This window comes from Uloborus diversus, chromosome 2 (genome assembly GCF_026930045.1).
Source record: "Uloborus diversus isolate 005 chromosome 2, Udiv.v.3.1, whole genome shotgun sequence".
In the NCBI taxonomy this organism is placed as follows: domain Eukaryota; kingdom Metazoa; phylum Arthropoda; class Arachnida; order Araneae; family Uloboridae; genus Uloborus; species Uloborus diversus.
In genome coordinates, this window is record NC_072732.1 from 178740118 (window position 1) to 178762069 (window position 21952).

Sequence of the window (21952 nt, forward strand, 5' to 3'; positions counted from 1 at the left end):
ATCACTAGGTCATTTAGATTTTAATTTACTGCATTTACATAAGCTGTAAATAAATAAACAACATCTTTATCCCTAATATGTCATTTGTCTAACAGTGATGAAAGGCGAGCAAATATCAATAGTTGTCAAGCTTTTTTGCATTGTGGTAGACCAGCTGTAGAAAACAAAAGTTCAACAGGTTAGGATAAATACCCATTTTAGTTCTAAATCTTGTGAATCGCAAGAATTTGATGATAATAAACGACTATGTACTGAAATAGAAGAAAATTAATTTAAGTATAGATTTCTACATTGTTCCGATCTGGATATTTTTAAAATTTATATTTTAGCTATGGAAAATACAGTATATTTTTATGTTAGCAGTAATCGAGGATTTTCCGAAATTTATATTTTAAAAATTAAAAATTGCACAAGCATTTAGGTATGTTTATAACTAAAGAACAGCGAATTAAAATATCATTGCAATTACTTATATTTATAGCTTTGAAACCTTGCGACTCTATTTGACACACTTATTACATACACAGGGAATTTTGTAAATCAACACCCCCAAAGCCTAGAGGAGGCAATTTGTTGTTGTCAAAGATCGTTCATTAATTTCCTAGGTCATTCATTAATGTACTATAGAATCCCTTGCGTCCATCTTGATGGTAAGAAACGTTCCCCTGCCGCTTGGTTGGAACAAGCGCAGAAGAGTGGTATGCTTGACCCAAGGTCATTGGTGTACATTTTATTCTCTGTAACATGTTAAATTTTACAGAATGAAAGTGAGAAAATGGTCGGTCTGCAAGTAGCAGCACCTATTGAGGTTCAAAATTACTTTAAATATAAAACATTAGAATATTTTTACATAAAAATGAGAAAATCCGCAATTTTTTCTTCGAAACTCAAAGAAGGGGGCCCTAGGGGCACGGGTTAATATTCATGTATTGACTTTAAATTTTGCAAATATCATTTATTTGTACAATGGAACAAATTGAGGAGGCGTTGTGTAAAATATCTGGAACTTCAAAAATAAGGACCAACCTAATATATATATATATAAAAGAAATCATATTTTCAAAACATTGCCAATATAACAGTAAGTGTTGCTTGAATTTAAAGATACAAGGGAGGGTGGTCCAAAGTGGGTAAGTTAACAAAGAATGCTCGAAAATTGTAGTTTTTGGATTTTTGTCACAACAATTTAGGTTTTATTTCCTAGCAGGGTTCTCTCTTGAACTTCAAAATAAAAAGTGATTTTTGTATTATAAAAATATAAATTTTGTGTGTAAAAAAAGTTATACTTATCCAATTTAAAGTCAGTAAATTTGTTAATAAAACATAAAGAAATACCTGATTAAATTAATAGTCTAATTAATTACCGTCATAAAAAATAGCTTTTTAAAATTATACTTATCCTATTGAAATAGAAAATCTACGTCAGCACATGTGTCAAGAAATTATAAATAAGTACATGATTAAATTCTATACCCGTTTTGTCAACCCAGTTTGCCCAAAAGCATGTATTTTGATTCAAAAATTATAACCTTAAATTAATAATTAAAAAAAAAAACAGAATGACCAAAGTAGTTTATAGGTGGATAGTGTCAGAATAACGTAATATTATTGACAATCAACAAAATAAGCTGGGTTTCAACTAATCACAAGTTACAAAACTTCATTTTTTAAAAGAAATGTATCATTTTTCTTTAATTTTAAGCCTGGTTGTGCTATACTGCTTCGCTGGGACTGATTAAAACTCTGGAGTTTTCGGGTAAACATGACATACGTATTAGGGTGGTTCAAAAAAACCTTTTTCCCGCTAGAGTCTAGGACACTCCCTATTTTTTTGCACTTACTAATAGTATTATGCTGTAAAAGTTTTAGCTTCTTACTCAAATTTTAAAACGGTGCTCAAAGACCCCTTAATTTACATTAGCTGTAGCATAGAAAATATCACAAATTGAGAAATATTTAATTTCCCCAGCTGTTTTTTGTTAATAATTATTTTATTGCAATATATATGCATATTTCTAGTGTATATTATAATATGTAGCATTGTTTTTTCAGTTTAATGTATTTTTTAACCCCTCTCCCCCATACTATTGAAGTTTGGGGGAGGGGGATGAGCACCCTCTTTCGGTTGAAATAGGAAGCTAAAATTCTTCCAGTATATTGCTATCCACAAGTCTAAAAATATTGAGGGGTGTCCCATTATCTAGGAGAAGCTTTCTTTTTTACATATGTATTTTTGAACCACTATAATACGTTTGTATCACCGCTTACACACCATGAGGGGGCATACGAAGACGTACTCACTTTGGGCCATCCTCCCCTGTGCCAAGTTTTTTTAGTTATAAATGTTTTTACTTGTTATCCTTTTATTACATGGCAAACATGAGTCATCTTATCCCTAACCTAGCTTGTTCCACAGGTTTTGTAGTATCACACTGTCGGTCATAGGGTAACACATTTGTCAATGTCGCAATATGCTACATAAGTGAATGGGATTTGGTTTTACGTCTTTCAGCAGCCATTGGCTGGAGACTGACTGCATCGCCTCTTATAGTTAGTTTGAATTGAAAATTGGCTAGAATAGGGTTGCAATAAGAACAAAAGTTTTGTCAATTTTTCTTTTTTGCAAACTCTATGCAGTTATTGCTGCAATTTGAACATTTCAGGTGGATATAATCGCATAACAAAAACGTAATAGGAGTACAACTTTTTCAAATTCAAATGTTTCTAAAAATCTTAAGTATTAATCATCAAAACTACGTATGCCTATTGTTGTAAAAAAAATAAACACCAACAGACTTATATTAGCAAACTATCCTCATATAAATAATAGCCGATGATAAAGTAACCCGCATGTTTTAACAATGAAAGTCGCTCCACGGCATGATCATTTGATAATATGTTTTGGTAATGTGTGACATGCATGGAAAAGCTTTATTGTGACAAAGCTGAACTTGATCCAGCAACTTAACAGTTTTCAGGGGTCTGTCCAGGATTTTTCACAGGGTCCGTTTTTTGTGAAAAATAAAATAATTTTGTGAAAAGTGAATTAATTTTGTGAAAAATCAAATAATTTCGCTAAAAAAAAAATTGTTAAATTGAAATTTTAGAATTTAGAGCAGGCACAAACTGCATCATTTAAACTTAAAGTAGATTGTTTTCCTCTTCCATTGTTGAGAATATCATTCTGGAGTGTTTTTCTAGTATTTGGCGGGGAGAGGGGGGGAGGCATCGCTCCCTCAAGTAGCAATATTTATCTACCATTCTACATCATTAAATTATACTAGAAATATTTCTGTACAGCATTTAAAATAATTGTAACAAAAAAAAATAAATAAATAAATAAAATTCAGACGAGAGGGTTCAGCATTTAACTTTTTGACCCAAGACACTCTTAAAAAGCACAGAATTTCGTTTAAACTTATAAATTCCGTAATTTTAACAAAAATAAAAAAAGATTTTATTTGTTTACTTCTTAACAAAGCGTATTAAACAACAAAAATTCAAAAAATCGGATTCCCATAGCGGATGCAAAGAGATCGCAATTCTCAAAGTGAAGGCATCAAAGGTATAAAAACGACTTGTAAAAGAAATATTTTTGATAAAATTATTTTTAAATTGCAATTTAGTGTCCTATGATAAACATATAATTAATATCTGTGGACACAGTTGAAGCAAAAAAAATTAAACCATCGATTTAGAATTTTAATTTTTGACTCATAAAGAAAATGGAATTTTGCTTTAAAAACTTGAAATGGGTTTTCTAACAAAAATAGAGACTTTTCATTTATTTGCATCCTAATAAAGCGAAGTTAGCTTGAAAAAAAGAACAAAATATGATTCCTATATCAGATGTTAGAAGAGTGTATTTTTCAAAATGCAGACATCTAAAGAAAAAAAAACGGCAAGTATTAGAGTTTATTTAAAGTTAATCATCCTTGTTAGCATCGAAAAATCAAACCCATTTAATTTTCTCCCAAAATAACAGTTAAACATCGTACAGCACCATAAAAACGCAAATATTGACAAGCTGGCAAAATGATGTGAATATTTTCTAATCAAGTCATTATAAAGGTTTAGCGCGATAATTTTGAATTTGGTAACCCTATCTGAAGCGATCATATTTGTTTTCCCACCCTTACTATCCCTATGCAGTTCTAAGTTCATTTCGCTGATATATATTATTATTGTTTATTAAATCATCAGCGGGGGATAAAAGTGCTTACCAACCAACGCCTTTTCAGAAAAGTTTACAACAACACCGATGCTAATTAGTTGTGATAAAACAAAATTATTTAAAACCAAACTTATTTTCAGCTGTTAATTTCTTTCCAAGAAACAAACAACAAGCATTATATTTATTTGGCAGTAGCAATTTATCGCTTGCAGGAGCATCACAAGAGTGCCGATTTTTTTTTCTTTGCAAAATTAGCAGATTTTGTATAGCTGATCCCTCTAATTTGACTTCAAAAAATTATCCGTTTAATATGCATTATTTTGCTTTCAGATTTGCTCTTTCAATAAACAATTTGTGAAAGATCCGCTCTTGTTTATCAGAATTTTGTGAAGGGTTCGTTTTAGTTGATCGTTATTTTGTGAAAGGTCCGTTTTGTTTGATTGGGATTTTGTGAAAGGTCCGTTTCGGTTGATCGGATTTTTGTGAAGGGTCCGTTAACGTACCCAAATATCCTCTGGCCAGACCCCTGGTTTTACTGGTAAGACTGCCATTTTAGGAAAACGAAGGAACCAAAATAATTCACAACTCCAATAAAGGGGGTGCTGCAGCCACTGTCTAATGGGAGATGAAAAAGATAAAACAAACAAATGCTGTAGCTTATAACTTGCTTTGAAGATTAGTGAATGACAGTAATTTATCATAGTATTTGTAGGAAGCTTTCTTTTCTATTGTTCCGAAATTATATTACACTTTAAACTATCTGAAGCCTGCAATTTACCCCAAAGAAAACACGCAGAATGGAATGTTTTACCTTTTTCGGTAGTATTGTAAATCACAGCAAGGTAGCATATTCGAGCTCTGAAGATGCAAATTGATGCTATCTACTGGAGTTTAGTGTTAATCCACTGGTGTTAGGGTTAAAATTTCAACTATCGAAATATCATCAAATAGACAATGACTTCGTTCAAATATAGAAAAAAAAAATTCATCAGCCATACCATGACGGGCGACTTTCTAGCAAATCAAGAATTAAATTATTTCACTCAAGATACTTACAACAATCTCAATTGAAATAAACCATAAAATAAAAGAGTAAAGGTTGCAGACTAGGTTTTGAATGGTTTGCTACAATATTGCCTAATTTTTTGTCCTTATAGATGTATTTCCTTTTTTTTTACATAAAACTTGTTTAAGAAAAAATCATATTGCCAAATGTAGCTGAACTTGTAAATATGGCAGGGGTTCTTTCTTGGATTTCTACCTATTTTTAGGAATGGACTTGTTTTCTGAAATGGCTGTCAACTACCATTTGTTGGCAGTTGGACTATAATTTCATTCCACATGCTAAATAGATGGTGTTTGTTGTTTAACAAGAGGGCCTTACACCAATTCTTATGTCCTTTAATGTAAGATAATTCATTATTCCCAATTCATTATTAAATATTCATGAATTAATTCACTACCTTGAATTTTTTTTTCTGGTGCAAAATTGGTTTAAGTATACGGCTGTTTCCTGAATCATGAACACATTCCCATAGTACTACAGGATGTGTTCCAAGGTACAATAGGATGTCTTACCATGGTACAACTTGGAACTTTTACTTTAAATGGCTGGAAACATTTTATTTTCAAACTGTCTTAATTTAAAAATAAATATATTGCATAGAAGTATGTTGGGGTGTTTTAATGTAACTTTTAGATTTTAAATTTGATTCAAACAATGGATGTTAAAAATCAAATTATGAAAAGTGTCCCAATGTACAACACTCTCCCCTATACTCGACTGTGAAACAAAACACAACAGTTTAGAGGGAGGAAGATTTTTTCATAGGCATACTTTTCAATCTTCATGATAATTCTTTAGTGAGATTAAAAAATGTAAAAAAAAGTATAAAGAGTAAAGTGTATTATGGTCTAATTAGTTATTGATTTAATTTTATAGTAAGTATGTTGTATCTTTCATTAAAATTCAGTTACTTATTTATTATTTTTTTTTGTGATTGACAATTGAAATATTTCATCTAAGACATGATAATTGGTTGATCTCAGGAAAACTAGTTCTCTGCTTATGAGATACATGTTGCGTACCTGAGATCTGATTTCAAGAAACTAGAAACTTTTTGAGTACTTTTACAGCTGTACTCTTTTAATTCTACTATACAAATGTATCATTGTCTCAGAATTATAACAAAACCCTAAAATTCTGAAATATTTTATGATTTCAATAGCTTTTTGAGTTGAGTACTAAATTCCTATATCAGTCAACACATGCATTAGTTATCAAGCAATTTTTTCAGTAAAAAATGCTTACAATGTTGTGGCATTTATTTACCAGCAATTTTTTTTCTTATCCTGCATTGTGAAATGAAAGTGCATAAGAAGTTTTGAAAATAAGATTTTTTTAACCTGAATTTCATTGCATACATTTTCCTCAAGAATATTAATGCTATGTATTTATATGTGCAAGCTTTCAATAAATTTCATGATATTTAATCAGTTAATTTTCATTTGATTCTGTAATTTAGTTATTTGTATTATTTATTTTTAGATATCTGAACTAATTGAGAGTATATACTTAACTGAAAAATTGTCTGAGCTGAACACTAGATTGCGATATTTTTTTTGCCTACTGCTGAAGGACTCAGTATCTGGCGTGTTTCCATACTGCGAAGTTCTGCCCTTTGGGTCATCTGTAAATGGTGTTGGAAAACATGGATGCGACTTGGACGTTATTATTAGACTATATCCCAAAAAGGTATTATAGAATTATGTGTTAAAACTTTAGATAAACAAAGGATCATCTTCATTAATAGTTAATCATTTGTAATTGCTGTGATGCTAAGTTTCTGTCTCAAAATTGCTGAGAAATATGGAATAATTTGAACTTGTAATACTAATAAAAAAAGTTGATTATTGATTAATAGTTCTTTTACACATCAAGAATTTCAAGATAATATCTTTGCTATTAAAATTTAATTGAATAAGTTATGTGAAGCAAAATTGCCTTCTTGTTTTATAATGTGACAATTTGTAGCAACAATCTGCAAAATTCACAATTCTTTTCCATACAACAGAAGAGTTTCATTGAAGGCATTTAGTAAACACCATCCCTAAAGAAATACTATCCTCCCTCCTTTTTTTTGCTGCTAAAGCTTTAAAATATAAATTTCTGAATTATTTTCTCTGTTCTGTTCAAAATAACGAATGTTTGGGGAAAAATGTGTTTTCTTGACATTGCTAAACTTATCACATAATTACAGGTTTAAATCAGAATCTTTTATTGCACCATTTTTATTACTCATTTGCTTGTTCTGCGTAATGAGGAAAGAAAAATATCTTTTTTTATGAGCACACAATATCTCTGTGCTCTGTTTGGGTTTGGAATTAAAAAAGTTTTAGAATCGTTTTATATTTATAAAATCACAGCACATTGCAAACTTTATTACACTGTATATTAGTAGAATTTCTTCAGTGGTTAGAAACATTATTTCTGTATTTTTTTTAAAAAAATTTCAGACCTAATTTTTTAATTACTCACTTTTATTTTTTTTCATTTCTTCATATCGTTGCCTCAGAGCAACTGTAGGATATCTTAATGTTATTCCTGGGATTAGATATCTTACTGTTGCTCTGAGGGTGACAATATTTTAAAACATAATTGATTTTTATTCATTGATCCTTGTATTAATTTAAACCATTATTGAATAAATTTTAGACTGCTATGTATTTATGTTTACTTTATAAATATTTTCAGATTGATTCAGAAAAAGAGCTACTTTTCCTCAGTAAAACTTGTGTAGGTGATACGAGAGCATTACAGCAAAGAGCTATATTTTGCTTAGGAGACTATATTCGCACGTTTCTGCCTGGGGTTTCTTCATTGCAAAAAATCATCCATGCAAGAGTGCCTATCATGAAACTAAAACACAAGATTTTGAAAATGGATTGCGACGTTTCCATAAATAACATGTAAGTATTATTCTCGCTCCCATTAATGATGTACCTCACTCTCATATTCTCTTTATTAATTACCAATAATCTACAGTATATATGATACTCAAAACAACTGTTAAAAACTTGTAGCATGAACGTACATGAGTAAGCCAAAAGTAATTTGTAATTAAGTAAAAAGTAATACCCTTGAAAAAACCTTGAATGAGAGAAATCAAAGTTTCTCAATGGAGTTTGTATCAGGAGAGGAAAAGGATAAATACACCTGACTTTTTAAATTATTTATAAAATTAGGTCTTCACTTAAAAAGAACAAAACTTCACTTTACTCTCGAACCTTAGCTGCTGAAATTCTGATTGCAGTGAAAAACATAAGATTACTTAAATTAGTAATTAAAAATAGTTTAAATAAATACACAAGAAATATTTAAAATGAATTTTTTTTTGTCATATATATCAATGTAGGAAAAAATAAATCAACAACCATTTTATTTGGATAGGCAATTGCAGATATAAAGCCATACAAACTGAAAATAATTTAAACGACAATGGTATTTTTTTTTATTTCTTACTTAAACAATAATCGTCTGTATTTGATTTGAATCAATACAATTTTTTTTTCCCAGTAATAATTTATATTTAATTTAAAGTAGTTAATTAACTTTCTTGAACCATAGAACAGTGCACTGATGTGTTCTGTAACCTATAACTGAAAAGCAAGTTTGCTTACTCTTTATCATCATTGTAATGCTTCTTTAGTGATATGTCCTCTCTTTCTTGGCTTTAAACCAAAAAAATAAAATAATAATAATAATAATAATAATAATAAATAAATAACAATAATAAACAAATAAATAAAATAAAATAAAAAATAATTAAAATTAAAAAAAGGAGCATAAAATAAAAAATAAATAAATAAATAAAAGGAGACTTTTAGTAGGAATCTAATTCTATTTTGAAGCTATGGTTATTAGCAAAGATATGAGTTCTGTCTCCCCAAGAAGAAATAAGCAATTGCAAAGATTATTGGAGTCATGCTATACAAGTTGATAATTGCCGGATTTTTAAGTCAAAAGCAAGTTCACTTCGGACTGTAAAGATTTTCCCCAATAAAGTGTACATTTATAATAATATATAGGCATTAGATGTTTTATTTAGCTATTGTGATTTTAAGTTTAAGAAAAAGCAATGGAATTGCCGCAGATGCTCTGCATATTGATCGTTATTAGCCTGTTGCGGATTCAATGTTAGTCTGTTACGCTCAAAAATACTTCTTTTCATATTTACTGTAAGACATACTCAAATTTTCTGAAAAACCTTTTGCAAAATGTATAATTTACTATGTATGTATTTGTTATATAACATAATACATTGCCAGTCATTTATATGTCTAACCTTTCACGAGCTGATAGTGCTTGTCTTTTTATGCTTCCCACCATTGGTTTGAAAAGGGTTACCAGAAAAAGCACATTTTAATTTGTAAGAAACGTAGACTGTCAGGATAAATACTTGGGATTTTTTTCTTTCTTAAACCAGAAAAGATAAGCTAAGTTACAGCATGAAATAACCTGGCTTCTTGATGTTCTGGAGGAGAATAAAATATGTGGAACAGGCATTTTTATTGTGTTAAATTGTATTAGTCAGTGGCACACACATGAACTTTGCAAGGGGAGGCTCCAAGGTCAAAAGCCTCATATTCATATCATACCCCAATATGCGGTCAAACATATTGACTTTAATTTTATTGATTCCCAAGAACGAAAAACAGTAAAACATAAACTCTTGAATAAATAATTAGCATTATGTAATGAAATATACTTAAAGAAATAATCAGAAAGCAAAATAATTTACGCTTCTACTTTTCTCATAATTTAAAAATGGATTCAAGTTCATAGAGTTGCATTTCAATCTGTAATTACAAGACTAAAAACATGGTTATTGTTTTGTATTTGTTTATAATCACGATTATGCTGCTTATGGGCAATTTGTTATATCAAAAATACACAATATTTAAAAAATCTTTTAGCATAATTTATTTTTTTGCTTATTAGAACTGAAAAAATTGTTATGCTTTGTTTGAAATTATTTTATGTACAAAATACATAGAAACATAATCGGGGAAAAAAAGCAAGACCTTTGGGAGGGGTCCGGACCCCCTAGACCCCTCCCTTGTCTGTGCCACTGATATTAGTGATAACTGAAGAATCTATTCGAAGAAAGGTGATAATAGACTGAGAGAAAGGGTCAAGTGGAAATACCCAAAGAAAAGGATGCTGTTTTATTCCTTAAAGGTAAACAGCAACAGCATGAGTTTCAACCCTTTCATTCTCAAAATAGCAATAATGGGAGAAATGCCTTGGCTCTAACAAAAGCCTAGCTTAATGCCATCCCTCAATAATCTAAGGTGCAAATCATCTCCCACCCCCTTGAGAACTAACAAGCTTGACTCGGGGACAATGAAAAAGTAATACAGCAGAAGACCGTTAAAACTCACACCTTGGGACCAGAACTTTTGCGTTATGCAGGTTTTGGCGTTATATAGGTCATTTCACATTTTGAAACTAATTTTCGGAATATATCTACGTACTGGCACTTCAGAATGAGTTCTATCTGCAATGAGTACTAAAGCACTAATTATACACAATTAGTCGATCATAAATAAATATGTTTCACAATCAAAAGAAAGTGAATTACCCTGCACTTCTACTAGCTTCATGGTTTGCATAACAGCTGCAATTTCAAGAGCCAGCTGGTATTTACTGTTTACTGTGAACACTACTTTTCATTTAAAAGCTTTGAATTAAGATGGAAAGATGAAAATCTGTTTCAAAAATGAATTCACTTAACAATTTTTATGTTTGCAAGGCAAAACGGATTTTTTAAACTTTAAAACCTATTGTGTACTTCTGAAAAGTTGTGCAGCTTACAGAGAATTGCGTTATATAAGTCGGCGTTATAAAGGTATTTTACTGTACGTAGGAGGCAGCATTGATCGCAGTCATTGCCAGTCAAAATTTTCAGTGCCATGGGGTAGAAAAGGTGGAAAAGCTGTCATCACTTGATAACTAAAAAACGGTAGGATGTTACTCAAAGGATTAGAAGTGCATGGTGAGCTAGCTTTCTGCAATGACACTAAGTATCAGAAAAAAAAAACGCATAATCAATCTGGAAATTTTTCCGTGCATAGATCAGGAGTTTTGTTCATCTTAGTCGAAACTTTCTTTTTGTTCAATGTAATATCCGTGAAATTTTTAATGTAGTTCAATAGTAAACCAAACTTAATTAAAAAAATGTTGGTTTTAGCCGTGATTTTGTATTAACAAAGTTTGACTGTACCTAAATTTCTGTTTTTTTTTTTCAAACTCTACATTTATCTAGTTTCTATCAGAATATGATATCGACAATCATATTTCAAATGAATATTGGATGTTTTTTTTTTTTAACTGCAGGTATATTTTCCTCCTTATTATGGTTAATTTCTTACAATGGAATTGCTAATAGTAAGTTAAAAGTGTCTTTGTTCCCTATATTTCTGTCAAACAAAAAAGGTTAACTGAAATGTTATGGAACGTTTTTTAAGCTACACTTTGAAAATGTGAAATTTGTATAAAAATGTATTGTGAAACGCTATTACAACGTACTTAAAAGTACAGCAAATTTTGTTTGTTGTAACTGGAATAAGCAAATGTTATCGCACTTAGTGTTATGGGCTGAATACTTTTTTCGTTTAAACAGATATTTTGTTGAATTGGTATTCATTGTAACAAGATTTTGCTGTACTTGTTTTCAATTTGTAATCTACAGGTTCAAGGATTCTTTTTATAGAAGCGCTGATTTGGGATTTGTTATCCAGAGTTCATTTAAAAACTCATTAAAAGTAGTTTATTTAGTTATAATTGTCTTCATTAATTTAAAGTTTTTCTTTATTGTAGGTCTGCTGTCTTGATGTCCGAATTGATATATTTTTGTGGTGAAGTTGATCACAGAGTCAGACCCTTGATATATGCTGTCAAAAAATGGGCCAAAGAAGCAAACATAACTTCTGAAAGCCCTGGAACTTGGATCACAAATTTTGGTCTATCTATGCTTGTTTTATTTTTCCTCCAAAACAGACCATTGCCTGTTTTGCCTGCTTTTAATGATGCTGTTCAAATAATAGGTTTGTTGTGATTATGTTTCTGAACTCTTTATACCAATCTTTCTTTTGAATTAGTTATATATAGTAGTTAAAAAAAAGGTGGGAAATACAGTTTGTTTCTATTTGACTAGATATGATGTATGCACTATTTTCTGACTTTGTGAACACCTATAACTCTTCACCTTCATATGGCATGAAAAATGTTGAAAATTGTATATTTTTAAATGTATTATGCTAAAGGGAAGAGCCAATGTACTGTCAATTCGCGATAATTCAAATCTAAAGGGACCGACGAAAAACTTCGACTTATTGGAAGTTTGACTTACCACTAGTTTCGGTTTTCGACATTTTAATATTCAAAACCATTGAATATTTTAATTAGTATGTACTCAGACAAAATTACAGCGTTACAAAGTTTTTTAGCGCAATATGCACAGTTTAATCAAAAATACTGAGAGAAAAAAAATGGAAACCATGGTTCTGATTTTGATACTGCTGGAACCACTTGAATAGAGATGATCCTGCTTCAGGAAAGGTGCACATTTTCATTCATTAAAAATTTGGATTCATGTATTTAGAAGTTTCTCTTTTGCTTTTAATATCATTGACAGAGTATTTGCTTAGATATCTTTAATAGTAAAGAAAACTCACTCTGTCTCTCAGGAACTTATCAGCAAATGATCGAAGTAAAGAATGAAGGGGAACACATCTTAACTTGGATAGGTCAGTTTTGAATAAAGGTACAATTAGTTAACCTGACAGCTTAAAACCAAATTCCAAATCCAAAATCAAGCTAACTCATTTCCGTGCTTGTAACTCCTTTATCGCACATTGGCTCAACAGGTGCTCTTTTTGCTTTAGAGGTCTATTTGCAGGGATTGCAAGTGAAAGTGAATTAATTTTTCTCTCATAGTCACTTGTTTCATTCATTCTTTCTTTTTTTTCATTCTTTCCAAATAAATTTCGAGTCATCTTTGAAAAAACTTAGAGTTAAAGGAAGTTATCGTCGAGATCTTGAGAATAATTAGTATGGAATTAAAGACAAAGGGGTTGGGACTTGATAAAAATTTCAAGTTAAGTAATATTCAAGTTATCGTGAATTGACTGTACATTTAGTTTTATCGAATGGCTTTTCAGCCAATTACAAAATCGGTACTGTTATCATTCCCTCAGAATTTAACAGTAAGCTGAAAGCAATTCAGGATGCCAAACATGAATATTATTCCCTGGATAATAGAAACAAAGTTAATGGCTTATTCGTTCGCCATACACTAAGGCTTACTCTAAGGCTGCTTTAGAATCTATAAACAATTTCCAGCCTGCAGTTATACTGGTTAATCCATCATCGACTGGGAGAAATAAATCTTTCAAACAAGAACTGTATTTTACATTGGATGTCAGCACAAATTTTCCTGCTTGTTAGGGAAACTTCTAAAAGCGTGGTCAAAGAAGCAATAATACTAAATTTGAACAACAATACCAAAATTACTCTCAAAGATGCAAATTCCTACTCAAATATAGCCTAAAGGAAAGATTATCAAGAAGCAACATCAAATACAGTAAACTCCTGATTATCAGCAGAATAGGGTGTCACGGTAACTGTAAATAAGCGGAAACTGCAGTTAATCTGTATAATAGGTGATACTTAATATATACAACAGCTAAAAAATATTAACATTCACACATACATTTATATTATAACTAAAAATATTGCTACATTGCATCTACTAACATTGAATGTCAAAAATATGTGTAAAATCAAAAAAATATTACAATCATAAGTTTAAAAACAGAAGGACCCGCAGATATTCTGGACGCTGATAATCGGGTGTTCCCTGTATGTGAAATAAATGCAAATACACAAAGTACAAAAACCATTGCACGACTCTGAACTCGATACTTTCCAAGCATGAAAATTCATAGATATGGCACAAAATCTTACGGTCTGTATTACTTGTAAAATTCCAGACCACATATAGGGCTATTTTATGATTTAAGGTCTTTGCTTCATATTGGAGAGTTTCCTTTCAGCTGGCAGCTTGAAAATATTATTAACATGGCCAAATGTGTTAATCTGCACATGCTGCTGTATAAATGTATCGTCTCTCATGGTCTTGACGCCAATCAACCATGTGTATGCTATTGTATGTCATGAAATTTGCTTTACAAGAATATGTTTCAAATTTGTTTCTGATTGCAGTTAATTTCCAAAATTTCCATCTTTACCAGGCTTCTTCCTCTCTTTATTTTTAATTTACTCTTTGAGCTCTCACCATCACTTCAACTTTCGAACTATGAAACCAAGTTTATTTAAGCATGGCCCCACTAGATGGTGCTGATGCTTTCCGCCCTTGACAATTTATAACTTTCTGTGTTAAACCAATGCAACTATGATCTGCTCTGTGCATCCACCAAACAATGACAAGTTTCAAAGTTGGTTTATTTTTGATTGGGCGTCGCCCATTTTGACTGCAAGAGGTGTTGAACTGAACCCTTGCATCCACGAATCAATGGCAACGAATTTAAAATGAGTTCCCTGTAACGCGCTCTCTGTTGCTAATCTACCACTCAATGGCAACAAATGGAAAACAGGGGTTCCCTGTAACACCCTTTTTGTTGCCATGAGTTTCAGTGATTGTCACAGCCTTTGAGTGTAAGCAAAATTTAGTGGGGCCATGATTTGAGTTAATGTATCTTAAACACAAAGCCAGCACTTTTTTGATTTCAAAATAACAAAATAATCGCATTTCTCTACTAACAGAGAAATAATTGCATTGAAAAATCTAAACATGATCCTTGAATTTATTCATAACTATTATCTTAAATTATTTTTGGTTATTTTTTGACATAGAGAATACCACTATAGGATGAGGGGGTTGCTCTTTTACACAATGCATAATTTTCCTTAATTTTCTATGGAAGTAAAGTTTGGTGTACAGTAAGCTCCCAATTATCGCCGATAATCAGGACTGCTGATAATTTATGAGTGGTCGGATTATCCGTGGGTCTTTTCACATTTTTTCCTTAACTGTCATTAAATGTTTTTTAAACTGATTGTGTTATTGTTCGCTTTTAGCTTTGATGTATATTTTTTACCTTCAATGTTTGTGAGTGCAATGTAGCAAGGTTTTTAGCTATAATTTAAATGTCTGTGAGTATTATTCATAAATTTTAGTTATTGTATACACTAGTACTGTTTTTACGTATAACTAAAGGAGAAATAATTGTTCTATGAAAAAATAATTATAGAAAAACAAAAATACAAAATGTTCTTATTTATAAGATTCTTCAATGCACTATTTCTTTGTTTTTTAGATGAAGAATCATCAACACAGCTAAAAGTCCTTTATAAGCAATCACTTTCAGACTTAAGAAATAAAGCTTCTTTAAATAAAGAAACTTTAGGTGGGTATAAGATTTTATGAGGTGTTTAAACGTTATTAACTCATCATAAAAAACGTCTATTCGAACACTTAAATGTACATTTGCTTGTAAATGTTTTTGTTAAACTATCAATAGTACAGTTGATTCTCTAATTGACGATGCTCTATTTAAGAACTTTGTTTATTTAAAGATGACTTTTCACAGTCCCGAATGCTCCACTGTAGTTTTAGAAGCCTTCTATTTAAGGACGCATTCTACTTAAGGGCAATTTTTTGTGGTCCTTTGAAAGTCGTTAAATAGAGAACCAACTAAATTTAAAAATAAATCAATCTTGTTTCAAAATATTTTTGAAGCATCAAGTATGAAAAGTTTTATTTGCAACTTTATTGTATATTAATAATTAATATTATAGCTGTGCCAGTAGAAAAGTTTATTTTGGAAATTTAAATTGCTTAAGTATGTTTGATGCTTTAGAAAAAAAAAAAAAATCACAAAATATATTTTACAAAAATGTTAGCACTATGTTATGCATAATTGTCTTCACCAACGAACTCTTATTGGTTCAACATCATTATTCTTCTCAAAATTACTTTATTTGTAGAACTTTTGCTATTATATATTTATTTTTTTGGTATTTTAGTAGTATAAATACTGAAAATGTTATTTTAAAAATTATTACTGTGGTAGAGAAAAAAATCGCAACATCTTTATGATGATAAATTTAAATTTCCAATACCCTTTAGTCGTTTATAAGCACATTTATCTTTTACTTCGTGTGTGATTTTTTCATTTTCCAGTATTTCATAATAATGTTAATTATTCATTTATGTACCGCATTCAATTGCTCTCATAATTGTTCTAAAGTTCATATTTATTAATGTATGCCAAAATGTGTGTGTTTTCTTTTTCTTTTTTTTTTTCTTTTGCAATTGTTTATAAAGATGAATCGACTCTTTTGGTACATTTCATTTATTCATGTATCATCTTTTTAAAAAAATGCACGTTGTTTAGAGTTTTGATTATATTTTTATATTATCGACATTTATATGTATAAAATCAGTGTGTGAAAGCTAAAAAATGGCCTCATTGCAACTCATTGAATGGCCATACTTGCAATTTGACCAACAATTACAGCTAAAAATGTCACACATTAGATCTAGCTGATGTGGCTCAAAGTCAAAGTACAGCACTTTCAAAGACAAAAACTGAAATCAATGAAAAATTTGACACTTTGTTTAATCGGCAGATATAGCCTTAAACTTAATTTTAAATGGCCGATGCATTTTAGTTTCAAAATGAAAATGCATCTTCCATTATCCATTTTGTAGTGTTTCTCGGTAAATTCTAACAGCCATGCATTTAAATTAATTACCTGTTACATACTTTTGTTCAGGGTGTATTGATAAACATAAGAATCAGTTATCCAATTTTGTAATTCCTATTTTAAAGAGTTGAGAAATGTCATTTGGGCTAAGTTAAAAACCTTAGTGACCAGTGAGATCACACAACGATCTTTAAGGGACTGTGTCAGCAGTTCCTGGGGTTAACGAACGTTAGCAAGCAAGAGGCGGAGCACACTATTAACTTTTGGAAATTTGGGAAAGATGATGAAAAAGGTTATATGCTTCAAGATTTTTATAATTTTGTCAACATTGCTATGTAATGAAAAACCTGAATGATGATCTATGCTTTCAGATTTTGACTGGATTTTCATACCTAAAAATTCAAATTTTTCCTTACTGTTTGGACTAGTCTTAAAACCAAACCCTGTGGCGCGACAGCCCGTGAGGGCCAAGGCATACTGTGCCCAACTCGGTTTTCCTGACCAGGGGCTCTGGAGTGCAAGGCAGATGTTCCGGTTAGGTGGTTAGTCTAACGCGGTATCCCCTGTGTTTGGTTCCCAAGAAGGCTTGGTACTCATTTTCTCGACCCACTAAAGGAATGAATGGTTGAATCTACCATGCCCAACCTGGGAATAGAACCCTGGCCTGTGGTGTGGGAGCGCAAAGTGCTTCCACTGAGCCACTGGGCTAAATCAAAGCTTACTCAAGCAAATAATACTAAAAATGACATAAGTTGTATGTTTTAATTGCAAGTAAAATTAATATAAGTTAATTTTTTTTCCAGCTGTTCTATTACAAGAATTCCTTACATTTGTGGGAACATACCCTTTCAATGAAAATCACATTTCTCTCCTCACTGGATCCGCGCTTCCCAGAAATGATGGAAGTCCCCTCTGGATTCAGTATCCTGTAGAAGAAGATCTTAATGTAACCAAAAATGTCTCGCATCATGAAATGTGGGACTTGTGTGAAAAAGCATTTGCCTCGAGCAAGTACTTGGCTTCAAATATGAATTACCAAGTCAACAAGACACGGGACTTTGCTTCACTTTTAGGAATACCAAACATCAAAAGACTTGATTTCAAAAAATCACCTAAGTTAGATGTAGGATTGTTAATGAATGATAGTCATAGCAAAAATGTGAAAAAGAAACCAGTGAAGAAAAGAGCTTTTTAGTTGTAAATAAATTATGTTTTATATAGCGAATGATAAGTTTATGAAACACAACACTCCTTCGTTATTTTGGTAAAAAGTTGACTTTATTGATTTCAAAAAGTTCATTGAATTTTCTGCAGCTTTTCCATTTTATTTATTCAATGTTGGAGTTAATGAAGCTTACTGCCAAGAAAAATGGTATCAGTTCACTATTCAGGTAAGTGTTATTCGAACCCAAACACTTATCAAAAAGCTTTTATTATAAAATTTTTTGAAAATAGTGCAGTATCTCTTCCAAACAAAATCCTTGTTTCGTTTAAGGAAAAATGCTTTGTTAGAGAACCTTCAAGCTATGAGCCGAACTATCAAAAACAATACCACTGAACCTAGAAATTGATAATTGTCAGAAAATGTTGTTTAATCAAGAAAAAATTGGTGAATTGAACAAAACTTTCAAGAAATTAAATTTTGCTTCATTTAAAGAGAATTTTCTTGATGTAATGCATATTTTCAATTTTAGCTCCTTAGCTTGAAAAAAAATTTAGTTTTTTTTGTGTTTATTATGTAACGCTTTTTATAATGATTAATAGACACAATTAAGTGTGGAATTTATGTGTAAAAAACACCCACTGCATTGCATTTTATTCAAACTCTTAAGTTAGACATATATTTTTATTGCTTAACATGCAGCCCTTGTATTTCAGCATCATATGTCGGAGGAGGGGGGGATTAATTATCAAACAACATAATGATTGTTTTTTCATCATAACTCTTCAATATGTTCTTTGCTGATTGACTGCCCCTATGTCAAAACTCTCAGAGACAACTTATATACAGTGAAACCTCTTTGAACGGCCACCTATCTTTAGGCGGTCACCCTTCTTAACTGCCAATTGAAGGGCTCAGTAGATAAAGGTGTTAACTGACAAATCATTTGTTTTGAGAAAAACGCAGTCAAAGTTCAAAGGCTAGTATTTTTTATGCAATGGATAAAATGTTTCTCTTTTGGTAGCAAATATTAGTTTTTTGTTTGAAATATCTATTATAAAATGATCAGCTGTGAAAACCATCAATTAATGAGTTTTTTTTTTATCACTTTTATGTAGTTAACACTTCATCCACTAAATTTCGGATCAAACTTTTCATACCATGTCAATGGATGATGGTAGTAAAATACACTAACATCTATCTTTTGAATTATAAATTTAAGAAAACATTGCAATATTCTGGATTTAATTGCCAAATAAAGTAAACAAACTCTTTTATAAGCTTTACTGTCATTTACATATCATTTCTATTTATAACAGTGCTGGAAAACCATTGATGTTCCTCTGGAACAAACTTTTGTTGCTCTTTAAGATTTTGAGCTTTTTCCTTTGTTATAGTTCCTGTTTTACCCATTTTTCTAGGAAGACGAATGCTAGTATTTAGTGGACTTGCTATTTTCTTGTTTTGTAGTAAATCTACTCTTGAAAATGGCAAAGATTGATCATAACTTTCCTTATATATATAAGATCCATATTCTTCAACCCGAATCCATCTGATCCCATCCCTAAACCTAACTTTCTCTTGTAGACAATTTTTCTTTTTGTTTGTCAAATTTAACACTGTTGCAAGCATTCCAGTATGGCGGAAATGGTTTGTTATATCAATCACTTTGTTTTTTCGAGATACACTCCGGATGATATCCTGATACCGGTCTGGTACATATATCGTTTCGTGTTTTCTAAGAACCTTCTCAATTCTTCCAAAATCCCGATCTGAATCTAGATATGTATGTCCCACTTCTGGAAATTTGTGGTTAATTGATTTGAAGTAAACTTTCAATATAAGGAATTGATAGAGGCAGATCATTGCAAAGTTTTTGTTCTGACCAGCACAAGAGTCACTCCATACTATTAAACCGCCTTTTGTTTTCAGCTCATCATCTATTTTTATTGCCGTTAAAATTGAACAACAGACTTCCTGGATGGGCAACATCTTCAGTCTATGTACAAAATGTGGCTTTGGCTACATTTTTATAAATTATATGTACTCCTAGATTGTAGAACTACATCTGATGCAAGTAAAGACTTTTGATGTTGCTAATTTTGGCAACGGCATAGTCTGTTGTAAGTCAACAGTAATGAAAGCAGTACCATTATTACTTTTTGCATATTCCCTATCAAATTTGATTGACTCGAAAGCAGTTGAAATTCTCTTCATGGTCTTCATCATTATTCCCGGAATCACATGTGCTATTTGTATCGCTTCTTGGTTGTGAAAAGGACAAGTTAAATTCGCTATTAAAAATACTTCTGTATGTCCACTCTTTGACAAAAAAGGTTTCTCATTGGTGAGTTTCATTACATTGTTAAATATATAAAGCATACATTTTCGAGATACTAAGAAGAGGGGAAAGGTATTTTCTGTGAGGATTGCTGCACCTGGAATAACGTGAACTTTTTGCTGGGAAACTGTTTATATGCTCCATTACATGCTAGCATGGGGACACGCAATATTTTCATCATTATCTTTATTCTTGTGAAGTATGCTTTTGGCAATTTTATCTAATAACTTTGCCCTTGACATTATTTCTCTTGACAAAATGTATCTTATGTTAATTATCACAATAAAGCAAAAAAGGCTATTACAAGAAAATAATAGCTAAATCACGTTCAGAAAGTACTGTAAACAAACAGATCAGTCAGAAGGAATCAATTCTACAGCTGTTTGCTGCCAACATTCGAATCGAAAACGGTGCTAACTCTATGAAAAACGGTGCGCTCTAGTGGTTGAAGGTGTTAACATACGTAAACACTTTTAACCACTAGAAAATTTACGGTTTTATGTTAGATAACACCTTTATCATCTAGAATCTCTGGAAATACACAGAATAGGACTTTCAATGCTAGCTTATATGAAATATAATCATTTAAAACTTTCATCCATCAACAAAACTCGTTTTTTTTTTTAAATGTCAGTTAACACCTTTATCCACTGATCCCTTCAATTGTTTGTGGCACAGATTGCCCCCATAGAAGCCCAAGAATAAAAACACCCCTAGCAACGGCCACTTAACCCTTTTTAACAGCCGCCGAGTAGGTGAGTCGATCCCATTTTTCAGGAAATTTTTATCCCATTTTTCATTTCCTTTTTCGTCTCTACAGCCTTTCAGTTCAAGAAGGAGAAGTCTTACTGTTTGTTAACGAATTCTGAAAATTTTGAGGTAAAAATGTTATTTACGCTTGTTTTATTAGTTGGTCAGTGTGTGTGATCTGGGTTGCAAACAACTGTCGAAGATCATTTCCATGAATCTCGAACAATGTATTGAAGTTCTAAGCAATAGAGTGATTTGATAATTACAGTGTCAACTGAGAAAAACTTCTTTTAGTTAACAAATCAGCGAAAATAAGCGTTTTGCAATAAAATCTAATATTAATTTGAGATTGGTTCAAATTAACTAATCAGTTCCCTGCGTGCATTATTAACGTTTTTAGAACAAATAAACTTCTGTGCCTTTTTTGGTCACTATTTGACCATCAGTTTACTAATACGTTTTGTAATTGTTTAGCTAAACATTCAAATGAAGTGATTTTGGGAATAATAAATAAAGTCATTGGAACTTTGGATGCAATGACAAATAAATTGGTTAGATATTTACCCTTTGAACTGAAAAATTTGCTAGCAATTGCTGGAGAAGAGTAAAAACCTAAGTCACATATTGTGCCCCTTCTGTGAAAAATGTAAACAATAATTAAATGAAATTCTATTTCCCCTTTAGAAAAGTCTCAACATTAATTTTATGTGTTAGACTTGCTTATATTAT

The 21952-nt window shown here is 31.2% G+C and overlaps 1 protein-coding gene across 1 annotated transcript in view; it reads left to right on the plus strand.

The window, feature by feature from the left end:
• Window positions 1–18165, plus strand: part of LOC129216682 (poly(A) RNA polymerase, mitochondrial-like) — a 48968-nt gene extending 30803 nt beyond the window's left edge. The window contains exons 4-8 of the mRNA XM_054850898.1: window positions 6723–6929; window positions 7929–8143; window positions 12057–12283; window positions 15578–15667; window positions 17774–18165. Of these exons, the coding sequence (XP_054706873.1) occupies window positions 6723–6929; window positions 7929–8143; window positions 12057–12283; window positions 15578–15667; window positions 17774–18165 (1131 nt within the window). The remainder of the gene's footprint in view (window positions 1–6722; window positions 6930–7928; window positions 8144–12056; window positions 12284–15577; window positions 15668–17773) is intronic.
• The last annotated feature ends 3787 nt before the right edge of the window (window positions 18166–21952 follow it).